This window comes from Tachypleus tridentatus, chromosome 6 (assembly GCF_004210375.1).
Source record: "Tachypleus tridentatus isolate NWPU-2018 chromosome 6, ASM421037v1, whole genome shotgun sequence".
NCBI lineage: Eukaryota > Metazoa > Arthropoda > Merostomata > Xiphosura > Limulidae > Tachypleus > Tachypleus tridentatus.
The window spans coordinates 21,212,415-21,231,675 of NC_134830.1; the positions used below are offsets into that span (position 1 = coordinate 21,212,415).

General features: G+C 34.1%; 1 protein-coding gene across 3 annotated transcripts in view; it reads left to right on the forward strand.

Annotated features, from left to right (window-relative positions):
• Positions 1 to 13,328: 13,328 nt before the first annotated feature.
• The window catches only part of LOC143252073 (putative RNA/DNA demethylase ALKBH6), a 28,831-nt gene continuing 22,898 nt past the window's right edge, over positions 13,329 to 19,261 (forward strand). The window contains exons 1-2 of one of the 3 annotated variants that reach the window (XM_076503682.1): positions 13,329 to 14,003; positions 15,375 to 15,504. In XM_076503682.1, coding sequence (XP_076359797.1) covers positions 13,980 to 14,003; positions 15,375 to 15,504 — 154 coding nt within the window. In that variant the 5' untranslated portion in view covers positions 13,329 to 13,979. The remainder of the gene's footprint in view (positions 14,004 to 15,374; positions 15,505 to 19,261) is intronic. The other 2 variants (XM_076503681.1, XM_076503680.1) reach the window with 2 other exon arrangements.

Consider the following 19,261-nt stretch of genomic DNA (forward strand, 5'->3'; position numbering starts at 1 on the left):
TTGTTTCTGATCTTACTCAAACAATTTTCAGCTTTCAGAACAAAATAATGCTTTTTCAAAGTGACATATTGTCAATAAACTTCGGTTACTTTTCCAATCTCAAAAGGAGAGTAAATACATTACCTGATATTGAAATAAAAGACCACAAACTGGAAGAATACAAAGATAAATTACAAGAACTGCTTGATAATTTTCTAGACAGGTTTGAGGACTTGCAGAAGCTGAAACCCTGCTTTGCCTTTCTTGTAAATCCATCCTCGATCCTCTGGTTACAGATTCATGTGCTGTAGAAATAGATCTAATAGAACTGTAGGAGGACCTGGGTCTAAAGATGATCCATAAATCTCATTCTACAATTGAGTTATGGAAGCAAGTTCCAGAAATAAAATATCCAGAACTGAAGAAAACCAGTGCGACTCATCACAATTTTCAGCACAACATACTGCTGTGAATCACTGTAATAAAGTTTGTGAAGTCGAAGCGTCGTGCAACCCTTACAAATGAATGAATGTCGTCGGTGTTTGGGTACATACCCTGGAGGGTCAGGTTCTCTATGACCTCTTCCTCCTCTCCGTGGTTAGCCCTATACTCTTCATCATGTATGTAAACAATATGCCACTGAAGGATCCAAATCATGGATTCTCTTCACAGTTCGCAGATGATGTGGCAGTCTGGAAAAGTGCCGCAACACCCACGATAGCAGCCACGAACATACAACCGCAACTAAATAGAATAAGTGAATACTGTCAAAAATATAGAATAAAAATAAATACAGCAAAAACACAACTCGTAGTCTTTACGAAATCCACAAAACACAAAAAACAACAGCCAGAACTATATATGAATGGCACTCTACTCCAGACTGCCCCATCGGCAAAAATTTTAGGTCTGACATATGATTCAAAACTAACTTGGATCAATCATGTGAACGAAATTAAAAATAAAGTCTGGCGAAGAACTAACTATGCTAGGAGTCCAACTGGTAAAAACAGTGGAGCATCTACAGATAACATTCTAAAAATCTATAAAACATATATTAGACCTGTAATAGACTATGCAGCTCCAGCATGGATAACTGTAAGCAATAAAATAATTAAAACTAAACTACAAGCAATCCAAAACACACTCCTCACAACTGCATACAGAGTTCCAAGAACTATATCATCTCAATTCATTCACAAATACTCGAAGATACCAACCATACCAGATAGACTCCTACATATTACAATTATGTACTTTAATAAGAATTGGATGAAAAACGAATTACTATGCGAACTAGACAGGTACCTCATACATGATGAAGAGTATAGGGCTAACTACCCCTCCCTGAGGGACACCAGCTTCAGGAGTAAAGTATTCAGAAAATGTTCCTTCAACATTTACTCTACATTTTCTGTTTTCCAAAAAGTTAGATAACCAGCGAATAATTCCTCGCGGTAGTTCCATTTCATTCATTCGGAACCTTAGACCATTGTGCCATACAGCGTCGAATGCTTTCTCGATATCAAGGAAGCAAGCGACTGTACATTCTTTTTTGTTGAAGCTATTTATTATGGTTTAGGTTAATCTGATTAGATGGTCTGTCGTTTGTCGAACTTTCCTGAATCCATTTTGTTCTTTTGGCAATTTTGATGTTATCTCCAAGAATGTGGAGAGTCTATTACTGATTATTCTTTCAAGAATTTTGCCTACACAGCTGGTCAGGCTGATTGGTCGGTAGCTGTTAGGTTTATTCGCTGGCTTTCCTTCCTTATGGAACATTAATATTTTTACAAGCTTCCAAGAAACTGGGATGTATCCTGAGGATAGTGATAAGTTAAAAAGTGAATTTAGGTGGTCAAACAATTTCGGAGTGCCCTTTTTTAGGAGGATAGCTTGTATTTCGTCTTCACCTGGTGCTTTGTTTCTTGTGTTTTTTATTGCTTTTAGTAATTCTTGAAGGGATATTTTATTTGTTAGTAATGTGCTTGCATAATCTGTATCGGATCTTGTATTTGTATCAGTTATATTTACTGGAAAAATTGGTTCAAACTGATGTTTATTGCTTACTATGTGATTAGTGACTTTAGTGTAGAAATATGTATTCATATCCCGGATCAGTGTGAGTTTTAAATGTATTTTGGAGTTGATCTTTGAAAGCTTTGGCTATTTCTTTATTTGTGTGTGCTGTAGTATTATTATGTTCAAGTGGAGGATATTTCTTTGTGTTTGTGTTTTCATTTGTGAGTCTTTTAAGATGTGACCAGAATTTTTTCGGGTCAGTTTTATCATTTAGTTTATTGCAGTAATTGTCCCACTTATTTTGTTTTTGTTGTTTTATTTGTGTTCTGATATGATTTCTAATCTTGTTTATTTGTGTTTTGGTTTCTCTGTTTCTTGTAATCATGTACTGTTTTCTTAATTGTCTTCGTTTTTTTGATTAGATTGATTATTTCTGTGGTGGGTTTCCATGTGTTGTTTGTTGTTTTATGGTGTTGTTTTGGTATTGTTAACTTGGCTGCTTTCTGAAGGCATTCCGTATTGTTTGACAGTAGTTATCCATTTCGACATGTGTTTTAACTTCTTTTATAACTTTATTAGGTAACAGGTTATCTAATTCCTGTTTATAATACTGCCAATCTGCTTTTCTGTAATTAAATTTTTCTTTCTTATATGTTATATTTTTATGGGGGGGGTGAGATTGAAGACATAATATATTGGGAGGTGATCACTGTCAACATCCTTTCCCACTTGAAATTTTATTAATTTCTGGCTTAGGTTACATGTACACATACACAGGTCTAGTATGTCACTCCCTTACAAATCAACACCTGACGGAGCTAATTCGTACAGCCTTGACAACATATCAGCCGGAATTTCAACGACTCACAACCAAGATGGAAACTCACGAGACCTCTACTAGCAGTAAATAGCCTGATAATTTTGTGATGTGGTCTTTGATTGAAATATCTCTAATTTTATTGTTTTACATATTTCTCTCCATGTTTTGAGCAGATATTTACAAAGACAAATAAATATCATTAAAAATATCTGTTTTCACCCCTTTTATTTATATATTTGACAGTCTCGTTTAATGTTAATGAAATGCAAGTTTGGATATTTTTCTTAGATGTTTCCGTTGTTCGTTACGGTGTTAAACACGCTCAATATTTTTAAAGCAATAATCAGTCAGAATTTTGAAAACATTTAGTATATATGTGCGCTTTGTGATTATTGAAACTAACACAAATTAACAGTTTAAAAACTACATGGCGTTTCACTCGTAATCTGAGTGTTGCGGGTTCGAATCCCGGTCGCACCAAACATACTCGCTCTTTCAGCCGTGGGGCGTTGTAATGTGACGGTCAAACCCACTATTCGTTGGTAAAAGAGTAGCCCAAGAGTTGGCGGTGGGTTGTGATGGATGACTAGCTGCCTTCCCTCTAGTCTTACACTGCTAAATTAGGGACGGCTAGCGCAGATAGCCCTCGAGTGGCTTTGCTTGAAATTCAAAAAACAAACAAACATTTCTGTTAGATATTCGGAAAATACTATCTCTTTTCTCGATATTATCTACCTCTGTCTATTTTTTCTGGATTTATTATCATTTTAGAATCCATAGCTAAATTGGTCTCCCATGGTAACATTACAGTCTTTACTTTTCGACATTAGAATTTCAAGCCAGTCATCAATGCCACATTTCATGTTTGATTGTTGCAGGAAGTGGACCACGAATATCATATTAACCCTTATTAACGTCACCTCTATAATTATTCCTCCGATCGCACAAATCAGCAGTCACTACTAGTAATTCATAAATGTCAAGTAAGCCACAATTTTTTTCCGCCGTAGCAACAAATTTCAAAAAACGTTTTGGCTGTGCCGATTATAGGAGGTTGTCTGGTACATGGCAGAACCGTTTCATAGGATGTTTTGGTACTTATAGAAAATTATTCCCATATTTACTGCGATAGTGAGCATTGGTGTTTATAGCAAATTCAGAAATAAATATGCTGTGTGTGCATGCTACCATCTATTATAGATATATTCATCCATAATATAGGTATTATCGCATGACCCAATTAATCTCTAATCAGCATCCCCTCATTTTGTAGTTTGCAATGCCCCCCCCCCCCCCCCCCCCGAGAGCGTTAATTGGAGACACTACGGTATGTGACTCTCAAATAACAATTGTGCACACATTGCTTCCCTGTCATAATTACAATAGTGAGTCTTGGCACAGGTTTAGACAGTTTATTTAATCATGGTATCTCTGGCATTAAACGACGTTGTTTTCTATGATAAAATTATATAGATTCTAGGTCAATTATGATTTAGGTTTTTAAAAACTATAGGCCTTTTTTATTCTGTAGGGTAGATTTTCTGATTTACATTCATGCTATGTCAATGTTAAGTGTGTTGTGTTTTTTTTTTTCTATTTTATGCTTATTGTAAAAATAATTGTTTCAAGCAAATTGCCTGATGGGATTTGCGCCAATAAACTCCCAAACAAGCATTATCTCAACATATTTGAAAGTTAAAACCAAATTCTGTAAATTTGTTATTAGTATTTCTCATTTACCGCTATCTCTTTATTGTAGAACTACCGAGAATATGAAAATTATCGTTCTACATGAAACATATTTCCTCATACAACAAACCCAATGAGCAAAGTAGAGCTCACCAATTCGTCAGCTTTCATCAGTTTAGCTAGTTGGGTTATCAAAAACATTTAAAAATAATTTATTATCAACTGTAACCCAATTATCTTGGTAGAAACTTGCTTGTCACTGTCATATACACTTTATACCAATAAAATTAAATTTTTTAAACACTGTTAAATAGACATTCAATTACTTCACATGTAACTTAATGACAACAAGAGCCCTGTTAGTCCATCAAAGCTGTCACATCTACTGAATAAACTCTAAAGAAAATAATAATGAAAACACCCTCAAAGCTGGATCTTATCATCTAAATAATTATTGTGCTTTTCTTTAAATACCATAAAATTTACTGTATCTATAGACAACCCATTATAAAGATCAATGACCATTTCTGAAGGCAAAATTGTCATAGCTGAAGTAATTCCTACCCTGCCAACATCTGTATTTGTATCTTTTCTTCTATTCTTACCATACAAATGAAAATGACTCTCCAATACCATCAATTCCATTAACAATCTTAAATACCTTAATAAGAATATTATAACTCTTCTTTTTTTCAAGAAACATCAATTTCAGATACCTTAATCTGCTCTCATATGACAGTCTTTCTATCTATAATCCTAAATTATGGCCCTCCTTTGAATCTTTTCACAATTAATTGTTCTTTTATGAAGTACGTATCTCAAGATTGGACACAATACTCGAGATGAAGACTAATCAGTGGCTATACAATTGGATTATAATTTCTTTAAACGTACGTTTGATATTTCTATAAATACAACTTTGCATTATCTTGCATTTGTTATGATTAAAAGCCATCTGATATTCATTTACCCAAATCCAAAATAATACCAATCCTTTTGTAAAGCAGCAACATCTTCATCATAACTAGCAACACCAAAAGGTCTTAATATTATCAGAAAATCCAAACAATTTATTGAACATTTCTTAATCCAGGTTACTGAAGTAAATCAAGAAAAGAGTAAAAACTCTAACACTAAGATGACGTTAACTCATTTAACTAAATTCTATTTATAACGACTCTTTTCATTTTTTCATACAACTGAATATTTAGTTTGGATTGATTTCCAAACTAAAGCTAACTATAAGAGTATGATCAACAGGATATATAGATATGATACTGAATTTATCTCAAACTAACAGAGTTTTTACAAAGAAATATAAAGATTAGATATTATGTGCAACATACAATGAAAGCACAATGTGACAACTTGCTTATGGCAGCTGGATAGTTGTCTTTTACTAGATTCAAAAGTTAATTAGACTAACATCTTTCCCTACAACATATTTTTATTACCCAATTTATTGAAGATCTAGTAAGAATATTTAATTTTCTCTAATTGCTTATTTCATGGTAAATGCTGGATTTACCCATAATGACTAGTATTATTTGCATAGTCTGTTTTATTCAAATGCATGGTAGGCTTTAATCTTATGATTTCATCTGGCTTATCACAAGCTGTTGATATTTTTGAACAATGTGCAGCATTGCAGTGATGTCTCTTGTACACAAAATAGGTGTTATCTCTTAAGAATAACAAAAACAACAATGGAAGCTAAATGAAAATCTACCTTAATGCCTATCTTTTTTTATTAGTGTTATGTGAATAAACAAAAAATCTTGAGAAATTTCATATTGATATTAGATGGCAAAAATGCATATTATGACTGCACACCACGTTCCTCTCTGTTACAGGCTTGTTCTCAAGTTCACAATTAGATTTGAGTTTAAAATCAATTATCATTACCACTTCACCCTGGACAAAGAGTATTTTAACTTTATAAATACGTACATGTGCATAGATGATACAACCCTTTAACAAAGAAATATATAACAAAACACCCTTTAACACTGATAGAAATACACACTCCTAAACTGTTAATAACAAACCGTTATAACCAAAATCTACAATAGATTAATAATTTACTTCAAGATGATAGTACATCATTAGACATAAAACAAAATTGTTTAACAGTGATGTGCATGCAATACCTTTTAACAACAATACATAATTCAACCAGTATTGACTACAATAGAAAAATACAAGATCATAATTTCAATGTGCAATGCATTCCCTTTGAATAAAACACACAGTAAAACATTGCAATACGTAAACCTTTAAACTAGAATATACTTGGAAGGTTAGAATAACATAAAATAAATACATTTTAACAGTGACGTGTAATATTACAATATAAAATTAAACCATTTATTCAAGTAAAAATCAAAACATAATCAAAATATTTGTATGTATACATACAACAGAACATTCCATGAAAATATCTACATGTATATGCTGAAGAAAAGACCGACAAAACATATTGTTACAGTTTATATCAAGATGTGGCACCACACCTTTTTGATGATAGAAATCTCAATTTATCACATGTGTTGGACCTTGGACCTAACATACAGCACTTGCTTCACTTACTTGGGTTATGAGAAAGCTTACCATTTGCTCATTTCTTTGTGGCTAATGTATTCGACTTAGTTAGCATCCTCTCATAATGACCTTTTATCATACTGATGGTCATTAATGCAGTGGAGAATGATTCATGAAGATAGTTAACAATGAGGAATGTAAAACTACTAGCTAGATGAAAAATGTGGTAACCAAAAACATTAACTTCATAATAAAGAATTAAATTTTATGTAGCATAAGCTCAAGTTGATAATGCGGGTCTGATAAATTCCAAATGACCAAAATTTCAGCTAGAGATGTAATTTAAAACTAAATGGATTTTAACTATTTACAGTTATGACAAGCTTAAAAATCTTTTACATATTATATCATAGCATCATTACTTGTTCAGGCAACATTTCTCCAGGATTTGCACATACCAACAGTCCCTATTTCTCTTGAAGATATATTCCTAATGCCTGTGACTTCTTTAGACTTCATTAGTCTCTGCTTGACCAATATCTTTGGAAATGCTGTTGTCCATTTTTTTTCTCCAGAAAACAGCCAACACAGGTTAGTCTTCAGCATGGCCGTATTTCTCCCACTAATGTTTGATTATCACATAAATAGAATTAGTTCCAGTGGAAAGAAATTGGGTTTGAGACTGCAAAACTAGTCTCTATACAGATGAACTGACTTGGGTTAGCCAATTTCAAACCTTACTTTTGACTACTAAAATCCATTTATGTTATCTCTATCTAGGTACTTTCTTCCCGTTATAAGTTTAATACTGGTTTTTGCATTATTAACAAAGGCTTACAACATGGGTGATACTTTCTGATTCCCTCTGGTACAGTTGAAGCCTAAATTTTCATGTGTTATAATTGCAGTTTCTACTGAAATAAAGTTAAGAAAATGTTCAGTAAAGCTGTATACTTATCAAATATATCAGTCTGAACAACTAAAAATATTCCTTCCAATCAAATAAAACAATGAAGACACCAAGTTTATATTTATCATGATATCTAAATTACTGTTGTGAATATAATCTATTAATGATTAATTTATCCACCTATCAATACGTTAGTTTGATCAAATCAAAATATTTCACGCTAATCTTAATGACAAACATGAGTTAAAACTGGATTTTCTCTAAGATGTTGCGTATGTTTCTTTGTCATTTATATACTTCCGTGAAAATTCACTGCATGTCAAGTTGAAAGTGAAACATTTTTTACTAACATTAGAAACTTACATGTTCTGGTGGTTAAGGCACTCAACTCACAATCTGTGGGTCACTAGTTCGAATCTTGTCCCCAAACATGCTCACCGTTTTAGCCATGATGTCTTAAACTTAATTCAAATCCTTTGATCTGATTCATATGTTACTTGATTTGTTCTGTCCTTTGCGTGATTGATCCATTCATGTTATTCGATGCTTTTAAATATCTTCAAGTAATGCCCATACACTTATATGAGATCACATGTATGAGTTTATTTAAATACATATATTACCAATACATGTAGCATGAAAACATCTTGCACAACTTTAATTATTTCTAAGCTACTGCTCAGTAGTTGTGATGTGTGATGTATTGCCATTCAGGAGCCATCAAACTCAACTAATATTTTTCAGTTCAGCCAAATTAAGACTTTTGAGATACAATTATTATTAGCCATGATTATTAATTGTGCTGCTGTCACTATATACATCAATACACATTGAATTAAATCACAACTTTCTCACTACATGCAGACCACCATACATTCTACAGATGTGGGAGAAGATATTTAATGTCCTAAGTACTCAGATAAATGAGGTGAGTAATTCTCTTGAAACATCAGTTGATATTTTGCCTTGGAAGGTTGGTTCTGAAACTTAGAAAGTAATGGTTTCTTTATCCTTCGAATCATTGAGTTTTCAATTATGTAACCATTCAAGCTTATCAAGTAAATCAAACAACAATCACTCAATATTTGGCAGATATCTTCCACAGTGAAACTCTGCTGGATATCTTGGGAAATATTAGTTGCTTAGCTTTTTCATATTATTAATCTTATGATCAACAAGCCATTCTTATTTCTGAAACTGATTATTCCCAATGATATCAATCAGAGGATTGGTACTGGTGGATCTGCCAACTCTTGGAATCATTTTTTGCCTCCAACTCCTGTATTTCAATGGACAGTCAAACAAGTACTTGTTTCGTTTATTGTATGAATCAACATCCTTCAAACATCATCATCCTCTGATTTATAGATCTCAGCTTCTGTTTCAAGCCAGAGTACTTGAGGTTCATCATGGACATGATCTATGCACTTTTATGTACCTTACATCCACTATAACCCAAACATCAGTGGATAAGTCTGCCAAACTAAGAAGTACATTTGTGTCTATCTAGATTCCTGTAGCTCTCATGCTGCCAACATGTATCAAACCAAGACCCAGTCTTGAAACCGGTATATCCATTTCCTCAAAGTAGTGTTGCAATACATCTGTCATTTGGTAGCTTTTGCAAGTTTTTGACATGCAGACTTATGTGCATTAACCAATGCAGGCCTTAATCATTCCACATATTTGTGTGGACATCGTTAGATATTTGCCTAGGATGAGACCTTACTTCACATTAAAAGGGTTATCACTCAAATTTTACTATATGTGACAAACAAACTAAATTTCTGTATGCCATCATGATGCACAGCAAATCCTAATCACAGTCAGATTGGCTAGTATTAAGAAACTTTACAAGCTTGCACTTTGTGCTTTGCATTAATCATTCCACTAAACCATCAGTGTGGTGATGTGGCAAAATTTTGAGAACCATTGACTGTTGAAATAGATATCTGATCCATGTAAATCTCATATAGTCATCCACCAACATATTAGCAACAGATTGTGCCAAAACATCAACCAATGAATAAGCCTTCAGAGACTGTAAAATACATACAAATGACATCATTCAGTCTCTTGAAGTAAAACAGTGATATCAAAGGGTATCTTCTCAGGGAAAAGAATAGTTCTCCTCTGGAATTGGCCATGTCTCTACAAATTATTTCTGTAATCTAGGAGACAGAGACCAATGTCACACATTTTGATTCCAATCCAGCCAGTATAATTATCATCAAATGTTAGTTAGTACAAGTGTGAGTAGCACCATGGTGCTTTCCATTTTATGTGTTATGAATAGTCTAAAGAATCACTTGCCTTTGAGCTATGGAGACCACTAGCTACAGTAAAGTCTGGGATCCATGACGTATTGGTTGATAACAATGATATATCTTCCCACACTCTTAACTGAGAGTACAACCATTATAGGTTAAATGTATTTGGGAAATTCTTCTCTGTTTGTACTGGCCACTCTTTATTTTGTACTCACATTGACCAGGGCTTTTAAATTACTCTACCTTGAGCTTATGAGGGGTAATTGTGGTATCCATCATCTAGTGGAATCTCCCACTGCATGGCTTGACGTTGTTAGGATAGTAATTATTGCACAAGGAGTACTGAAGCAGAACATTTCACATACAGACATGGTCTAATGTAGGGCAGTACAGTCGGGCTGCTATTCCATGTTTCAGACCTGGCTGATGCATGATCATAAAGTCATATTATTACAAAGTTTTTATCCATTATCTTATGATCTTATAATTCTAGATCTTTAAAGATCCTTAATCATTTCTTCAAAGCATGCCCACTTGGACAGTGATCCATCTACCTTAAATATGGTAATCATGGTGTTTTCAATCTGCTGTATACATGCAGTTCACTGTTCTTGGACTCAATCTTAGCAACATGAGATACCTCTCTCATATAACATGACAAACTAATCGATAATTTGTGGAATAAGTTTATCATGAGAATGACAAAATTAGAACCAAGATCATAGATGACTTTTTTTTTTCTGTGAATGTCATCTTATAAACAAACCTTCTCTAGCTAGTGTATTAATTTTAACACTTGTTAGAATGAAGTCAGTATTCACTGGCTGGTGTGCTGCTCTCACTTGGATGGCTTGATATAGTGCAAGATACAACGTTCTTGCTATACTTGTATCAGCCAAAAACTTAATTTCTGCCCTTGTACCCACACAAATTGTACGATGCTCTACCCAGCCTTGACTAAACCATTTGATGCAAAATGACTGCTTTCTCCATTAGTCACCAATCAGGCATTACTTGAGCTTTTTTAATTTCAAAAATTGTAGCAGCAGCATTTGATATTTGTCATAGGTTATTCTAGACCTGTTGAGACATTGGTCAGAACTTCTATCTTTGTCTTCCCTAATGCTCAGCAAATCATGAGTGCTTCTAGCTACCTGCTTCCTTGTGACCATCAGACAGAACCGATAGCCTTGCCTACTTTACAGCTTGGTAATGTAGAGACAGCTCACCCCCAGTGACTTAACATCCATATTATTTTTCATCCAAGGTGCAACTGAGTCATGATTATATCCCAGTCTTCCAGTTTTACCTCATTTAATTAGTTGATGATGTCCAATGCAGAACATCCAGAAACTGAAGTCAGTCATTTCAAGTATTTACCTGCCTGAAACATTTCATAAAACATTCCAGATATTTTTTCAATACCATTGAACATTTTATAGAAATATAAGTGGTTTCATTCATAAGTCTTCGTGGCTCTAAATAAAGCACCTTTGTCAGTGCATGGCCAGTCACTGCATCTCTAAAATATTAACAACATTATAGGTATGGCGAAGAAGATATCTCAAGGATCTAGATCCGGGACAAGTAAATGTTTCCTAATGTAGACAGAGTGATGAAGCAACAGCTTGTTCTTTGTAGCTCAATCATCAAGTTTGTATGTCCTCACATTTTTTGCAGCTCATGGTTACCCTAGCAGGTTTCTTCAAGCTGAAATAGGATCTCTTCTGCCTGGTATGGCATGGCTTTCTCTGGGTAATGCTGCTGCTGATACCTGTTGGCTGAGCTACCCATTGTGGCTAGTCTCAAGTGTCTTGACCAATACTGTGTTTGAGTTATTTTGACTTCTAATAAATTATGTCATATAGAGATGGCCCCATATAACCTCAGTGTGGCCAGATGCCATTCTACCTCAGTAACCTTCAGTTGTTCATGCTTTACCTTGCATCAATATTGATTCTCAGGAGCAATGTCCATCTACTGTTCTAGGTTCTCCAAATGCCATCTGATCTTTTTGAGCTTTTAATTGCAGATAAGGATTATTGACAAAAGACCAAAATACAGGAGAGGACTTCTCTTAGATCTGACACCTTTCTTTAACAACTGTCTATAATTAGTGGTTAAATCTTCCTCTCAGTCATGAATACCTCTACTTGCAGAAAATGGTTACGAAGTCAGTCCCAAGGTCCAAGCCCATGCTGATAGAAGCTATTAAATCAGAACTATTCTTTTAAACTTGGTAAGACAAAAGTACAAGTAAGAGCAATCAATACATTAGTACGATCATCAAAGCATAATTTCTCTTCCTACCCACACTGTAGTATTTTCAGTTGAAATTATTTCCCGAAAGTACAAACTAAGTAAGTCTTCTACAAAATAATACGGAGATTCATTAGAGATAATTGAGTTTGAGAAAATGCCGGAATATAAATAGATTGGGTAAATTTTTTTAATTAATTAAACACCAAACACAGTTTGTGTACTACATTCTGAATTATCGTATTTCACGGAATTTGTAAGTGGCATCTTACTTTGAGATGTATTATTGCTGAACACTTTACTCGGATCCATACTTTCATCTTTAACGTTTAATGCTGAATGGGACTTATCCATAGTGGCCAATACTACTCACGTAACTAGGGAAGGCTGTAATCTCAATATATAATTTAGCCTACCAACTGAGAACATTAGCTGTTGACGTCCTTACACGAATCATTTCAGTTATGTCTCCCATAAGCAGAATGACAAAGAAAGAAAGGCACTTGATCAAAGTGAACGGAACGACTTTCTGATTTAATTGGCCACAGTTTATACGAAAACTGAAAGGGCTTTAAATGGACAAAAAATCTTTAAAAATCCACATTTAAATGAGAAGGAAGTAAATGGAGTTATGCGTACATATCTCACAGGCACTTATCGAACCAATTTATCCGATTTAATTACAGGGACATTTTTAATAAGCCTTTTGTATGATATATTATCAAATGCTTTTCTAAAATCTAGATTTATGAAATCCATGCCCTTGCTCTAATCTACATAAGCAGCAGCTACTTAAGCTAATGTTAAGAAATTAGTAAGATATGATTTTCTACTGTGTCCTCTGTGAGAATCGAGCCCTAGATTTTATGCTGTAATTCTCTAGACTTGCCGTTATCATATCGGCAGACGGCACATAGCTGTAACTTGGCGATTTAAAGCCCTAAACAAACCATTATATTTACGCCCTCTAATGATTTGGGTCATTTTGCCCTTCCTCGCTGTCTTCGCAAGGATTGCTGTTTTAGTCTAGATGCGTACGTTAGTTTCAGGATAGTGAGTTCCGTATGTTCGAGCAGAGATCAGATTATTTTACGCACGAGTCGAGACTTCTGCTGCTTTACCATGTTGACTACAAAATCAAACAAACAAAAACTCAAATCTGTTAAATGAATGTATAACACGAATTTAAAAGAATAATGCTTTTAATGTGGTTGTTTCACCAAGCAAATTACTGGAAAATTAACTTTTATTTTATATAAAACTTATTCGGCGTGTTCGTAACATTGAAACAATCATAACACCTGTGCATTACACTTCTCTTGAAGTGTATGTAAAGAGTAAATTTTTCATTTACTCGGGAATTCGTAGCGTCTAAAAAATAACACGTGACGTAGGAGAAGTAGCTTGTAACTGTTGTACTAACAATGTAAATACAATAGATTATATTATCAGATATTGTTTTGTGAATGAAACTGGTCTTTTCTCAGAAATGGAAAGCAACATAGTTAAGAAGGTAAGTTGTATAACATAACTTAGGCTTAGTGACTGGGTAATGTTACTGTTAATATTATTACATGTACATTACAAGAGACATTAAGTGATTCTGAATGATATTGATTTCTTAGAAAGGGTTTAGAGAAAGCAAGAGATTAATTAGGGAAATTGAAATATCATATGAAGATTGATTAGTAACTTTTATCTTGACAAAAGAAATGTAAGAGGTGATATTGTAAATTCAAGTTGTACTGAGCTTGTAGTTTAACAATAAGTTGAATTGTAGATTATCCAAGTTGTTAGGTTTAACTTTAAAAAAATTAGGCGAATTATAAAACACAAATATTAATAAATATAAAATGCAAAATTACTAATGAAGTAATTGAGAAAACTGAATTTCATAAAATAAAGTAATTCAGAGTAATTTTTTTTTTAGGTTAAGAGATATGAAAGTCTCTTAGCTAAATGCATCAAACTTGAGAGAAAAGATTTCTACAGTATGCTTGAAAATAGGGGCCTGATATATATATGTGATTAGAACATGCAACTCACAATTGGAGAGTTGCACAGTTAAATCCCCATCCCACCAAACATGCTCCCCTTTTCAGCTGTGAGGACATTATAATTTATGGTTAGTACCATTATTTGTTGGTAAAAGAGTAGCCCAAGAGTTGGTGGTGGGTGGTGATGACTAGCTACCTTCCATCTAGTCTTTCACTACTAAATTACAAATAGCCCTAATGTATCTTTGAATAAAATTGAAAACAAACAAAATCAATTAAGAAAAAGTCAAAGATAATGCTGAACCATCAGTGGAGAAAGTTTTAGAGAGAGAGTTCTTGTTGAAGAATGAAACATAGCTGAATGGTGTACTAGATTTACTGAGTATTTTTTTATGTTGTGTTCACTGATGAAGAAGAAGAAAATATTACTAAACTAAATTTCTTAAATAGGAGGAAACATTTCAGAAGAGATTGTAGTACTTCTTACACTCACAACATCTGTCCCTAATTCATGTAAAAGTTTAGTAAGTAGATAGGTGGGTTTTTAATTTACCTTTTTCGCTTAAATGTATTTTAACACAGGTAAGTTTCCTGTGATTTTAAGATAACCATTGTGGTCTTTCTTTCATTTTTTTTTAAAGAGGATTGAGGAGGGTTTCGTAATCTTTAGAAACATATTAAATTTACTTGTCAGCAAGACTGATGTTAGGATATGATGTGAAAAACATCTTCCATTTGTTTTTAACAAAAGAGTACTGAAATATGGATGATCACTGACCACTTTTGACACATTGTTAATCAGTTTATCTTCAGTAATATTTATAGACAGAGGTTCAAGTTTTCCACACTACATTTGATAATATTGTTTTGTAATTATATACATATAGGTACCTCCAACAGTATACTATCTACCAAATTTTATCACTTCAGAGGAGGAGAAATACTTGATTGATTGTGTCTATGAAGCACCTAAGCCTAAGTGGACTAATTTAGCACACAGACGACTACAAAACTGGGGTGAGTTTATTGAAGTGCTTCATGTGTAAAAGGTCAATAGCTTTTACTCTTAGATTTTCTAAGCAGTTTGGATGTGATAATTAACAAACCATATCTCAGTTTAGGACTTTTAGCTTACACAGCCTCTTAATTAAAAGTTAATATTTAAAAAAAACAAACTGTTTTAGATTTAGACCCAAGTGGATATTGTGACAGTCATTTATACAAAGAACATTCTTATTTTGAAGTCCATAACTTACTACACAATTGAACATACATTAACCATAACTGAGCAGGGTCTATCAAAGTGTTTGTCATCATCTTTTTACAGAGGTATATTCAAAATTAAATATATCTGTAAACATTATATCAAAACTTAGTACCTGACTCAAATTTATAAACTTTAGTTTTATAATTTCAAAATGACATATTTAAATAAATTCTCAATCTCTATTTGTTTGCATGACATGACACTTCTTTTGTCCAAAATGCCCATTTTAGAATTTTCTCTATCTATGATCTCCTAACTCTGTGTACAATTTACACTTATACTATAGATATCAGAGCTGAAATGTTAATTATTAGCTTTCATTCTTCTTGCTTTACTGAAATAGAGTAATAAAAGTGAAACTTGCAGCATGCCCATCATGTTTTTCAAAATATGTCTAATTTTCTGTGTCATTTGCTGTTGGATTATTTTTTGTCAATATAAATGAAGATTTCAGTTTACTTAGTGACAAGTCTAGAAGATTTTGGGATAATCGTTTTTTGAATATGTTGCCATCATTATTTTTATTTGCCAGTCTTGGAACTCTATTTGACAAAGTATGTGAATTATTGATACATCTCATAGCTTAGTTAGAAAGCCAGATAAATTATATTATTTTCATAACATTTTTATATCAATAGCAATATTTTATATTCTGAATTGCATATTAGAATTTAAGAAAAATAATTTCTGAAACCACACTATCATTATCAAGAGTTAGGCCTATAGTTTGAAGTAGACTTCTGTTGTACGAGTACAAAATCTTGAGAAAGACAAAATTTCAGATGCAATTACTAAATTTTTTTTTTCCTATTTATATTTTTTATTTGTTATGAAAGTAACTAAAGTGTAAAAATTAGAGAAAAAAAGTTTGCTAAGAAAACTTCAACAAAATACTCGTGTATCACATACTCATTGTAAGCATGATGTGTAATTAAAGAAGTCTATTCTTGTAATTTAATCCTTTTGTTTGTTTTATGTAAAGCTGTTCCTTGTAATAAGTAGCTGTCATTGTAATCAGAGAGGGTCAAAGTGCAACTGTAAGAAAATAAAACTTGAGCAAATGTCTGTTAGCTTTGGCTGTAAAATAGTGTGTAATTGTCTGTTATATGTAGCTATTTAAGAAAGAAAAATACATAATTTATAAATTTTGCATCTTTTTATTATGTGGTAGTTACAAGGTTGGTCAGATTGACCTAAGCTGATGCAATTAATTTTAGGGTAGAGAAAATAACAAATGAAATATAAAGCTTTAGTGAAAAAGTATTTTTATAATTACTCAGGAAACTGTAGGAGTTATATAAATAAAATATAAAATTTAAAGATAAAAAGAATTACTTTATTTGCCCCATCAGTGTGGATTCCTGTACGTGGTGAGGGAACCTCCCAGGGAAGGTTCTGTTCTTTCATTTTACCTCCTCTGGGATCTAAACACCCAATCGTATGTTTGCAATGCATGGTGACCCGTGAAGGGGAGGAGAGGATCATGGTGGTTGAGGGGTCCAACCCTAATACACCACTTTGGCCTTGAATTCCTGTAGATGGGCAGCACTGGGGTGGCCCCCTTTGGGTCAGTCGGTTGGTCCACTTGGGCTAGGGTCAACCAATTATCAGTGTTGAATGTTCTCAAGAGGTGTTGTGGACATTGTATCTGATGCTGGTGTTTGGATATAGTGCTCACGAAACCCTGGCGTTGCTGCAATGTCCTTGTTTGGCATTGTAGTGCATCCCCTCGTAGGGGTTTATGGTGGGTGGGCTGAGTGGGCACTGAAATTTTCCTTTTTTTATAGATCCTCCAGATAAAAACTCAAATAAAATAGTGAAAAACATTCCATAGGTAAACAACCACATCTTGAAGATTCTGAGCAGCAGTCTTCAACATCTGTAACACCTGTACCTCCTTTTCTTATACTACATTCTCTTTCGGGCAAACCTTTAGGGCATATATGTCCCTTTTTCATTCAGAAGAGACTAAAAGGACTTACTGGCTATTCAAAGTCAGTAAAGTAGCTTCGATCTGGTGACATTGGTTGAAACATTCACATCTCAACACTGAACTCCTGGATTCAAAGGCAATTGGGGATATACCTATTGAGATTACACCATGCTGCTATGAATTCATCATGAGGAGTTATTGTTGAGAGGGATTTGAAGAACATCCCTGAGTCAGAGATTCTCACTTGTTTCTCCACCCAAGGAGTTTTTGCAATGAGGCATATCTCCACTTGCAAAGATGGAATTACAATGCTGACCAATGTTCTCATTCTGACATTTACATCACCACGTCTACCTGTCACCATCAAGGCAGGTTATTTTAATTGCAGAGTATGGCCATACATTCCAAACCCTTTTAGATGTTTCCAGTGTCAATGGTTCAGTCACTCAAAGATGCCATGTCATGGTTCCTTGCACATCTCATGTAAGTCGTCGAACATGAGGTATATTGAGTGACAGCTATAGACTGCCCTTAATCATTTACTGAAATGGACCACAGCAAACAGTTTTAACTTCTCTCTCTCTAAAACTGTTTGCATGCACTTTTGCTGCCAACAGGGTATTCACCCTGATCCTGAACTCTGTATCAGTGAAGTTCTGCTGTCTGTGGTCCCTGAGAAAAAGTTCTTGGGGCTTATCTTTGACTGTAAGCTGACCTTTATACCACACATCAAGCAAATATGGGTCAAATATACAAGAGCACTGAACATTATCCGTGTTCTCTCTTCCACCACTTGGGGAGCAGATTGATGTTCTATGCTAAAGATGTATCATGTTCTTATTTGATCGAAACTCGACTATGGATGACTGGTCTATGGCTCTGCCAGGACCTCAGCCTTAAAGATGCTGGATACCATTCATCATTCAGAGCTTATACATAGAGTCTCATGAACTCTCTTTGCACCTCCACTGTTTGCAAGTGTCTTTACAGTATGCTTTGAAACTTCATTCTTTACCAGAACATCCCACCTTGGGTTGTATTTTCCTTCCTCAGTGGGCCATAATTTTTCAGAACAGACCATCTGCCATTGCTCCTTTTGGCCTTCATATCCAGGCACATTTGGATGAATTGGGTCTGTTCTTGGATAACATTGCTGTATCCACTGGTCAGCTCATCCCACCATGGCTTTTCACAGTCCCCAAAAGCAACCTATCTTTAAGTCATCTGAGAAAACTAGACACTTATGATTGGATATACTGTCTGTTATTTACTGAACATCTGTATGGGCTCTGTCATGGTTTGTTGTGGTAAGGTGGTTGCACATAGAATCCCCTCTACAGCTTCTGTGTTGAATGCTGTACTGTATGCCATTTCTCTTATCCTGGATCATATAGAAGCTAAGCAATACTCAAACTGTACAATTTATACTGACTTGCTTAGTTCTGTACTGGCCCTGGAATCTCTTCACGTTAGTTCACACTCTGTTCTAGCCAATATTCAAAACCGACTGGCCCATTTCTATTTAACATATACTTCTATTCAGTTCTTCTGGATACTGGAACACCTAAATCTAT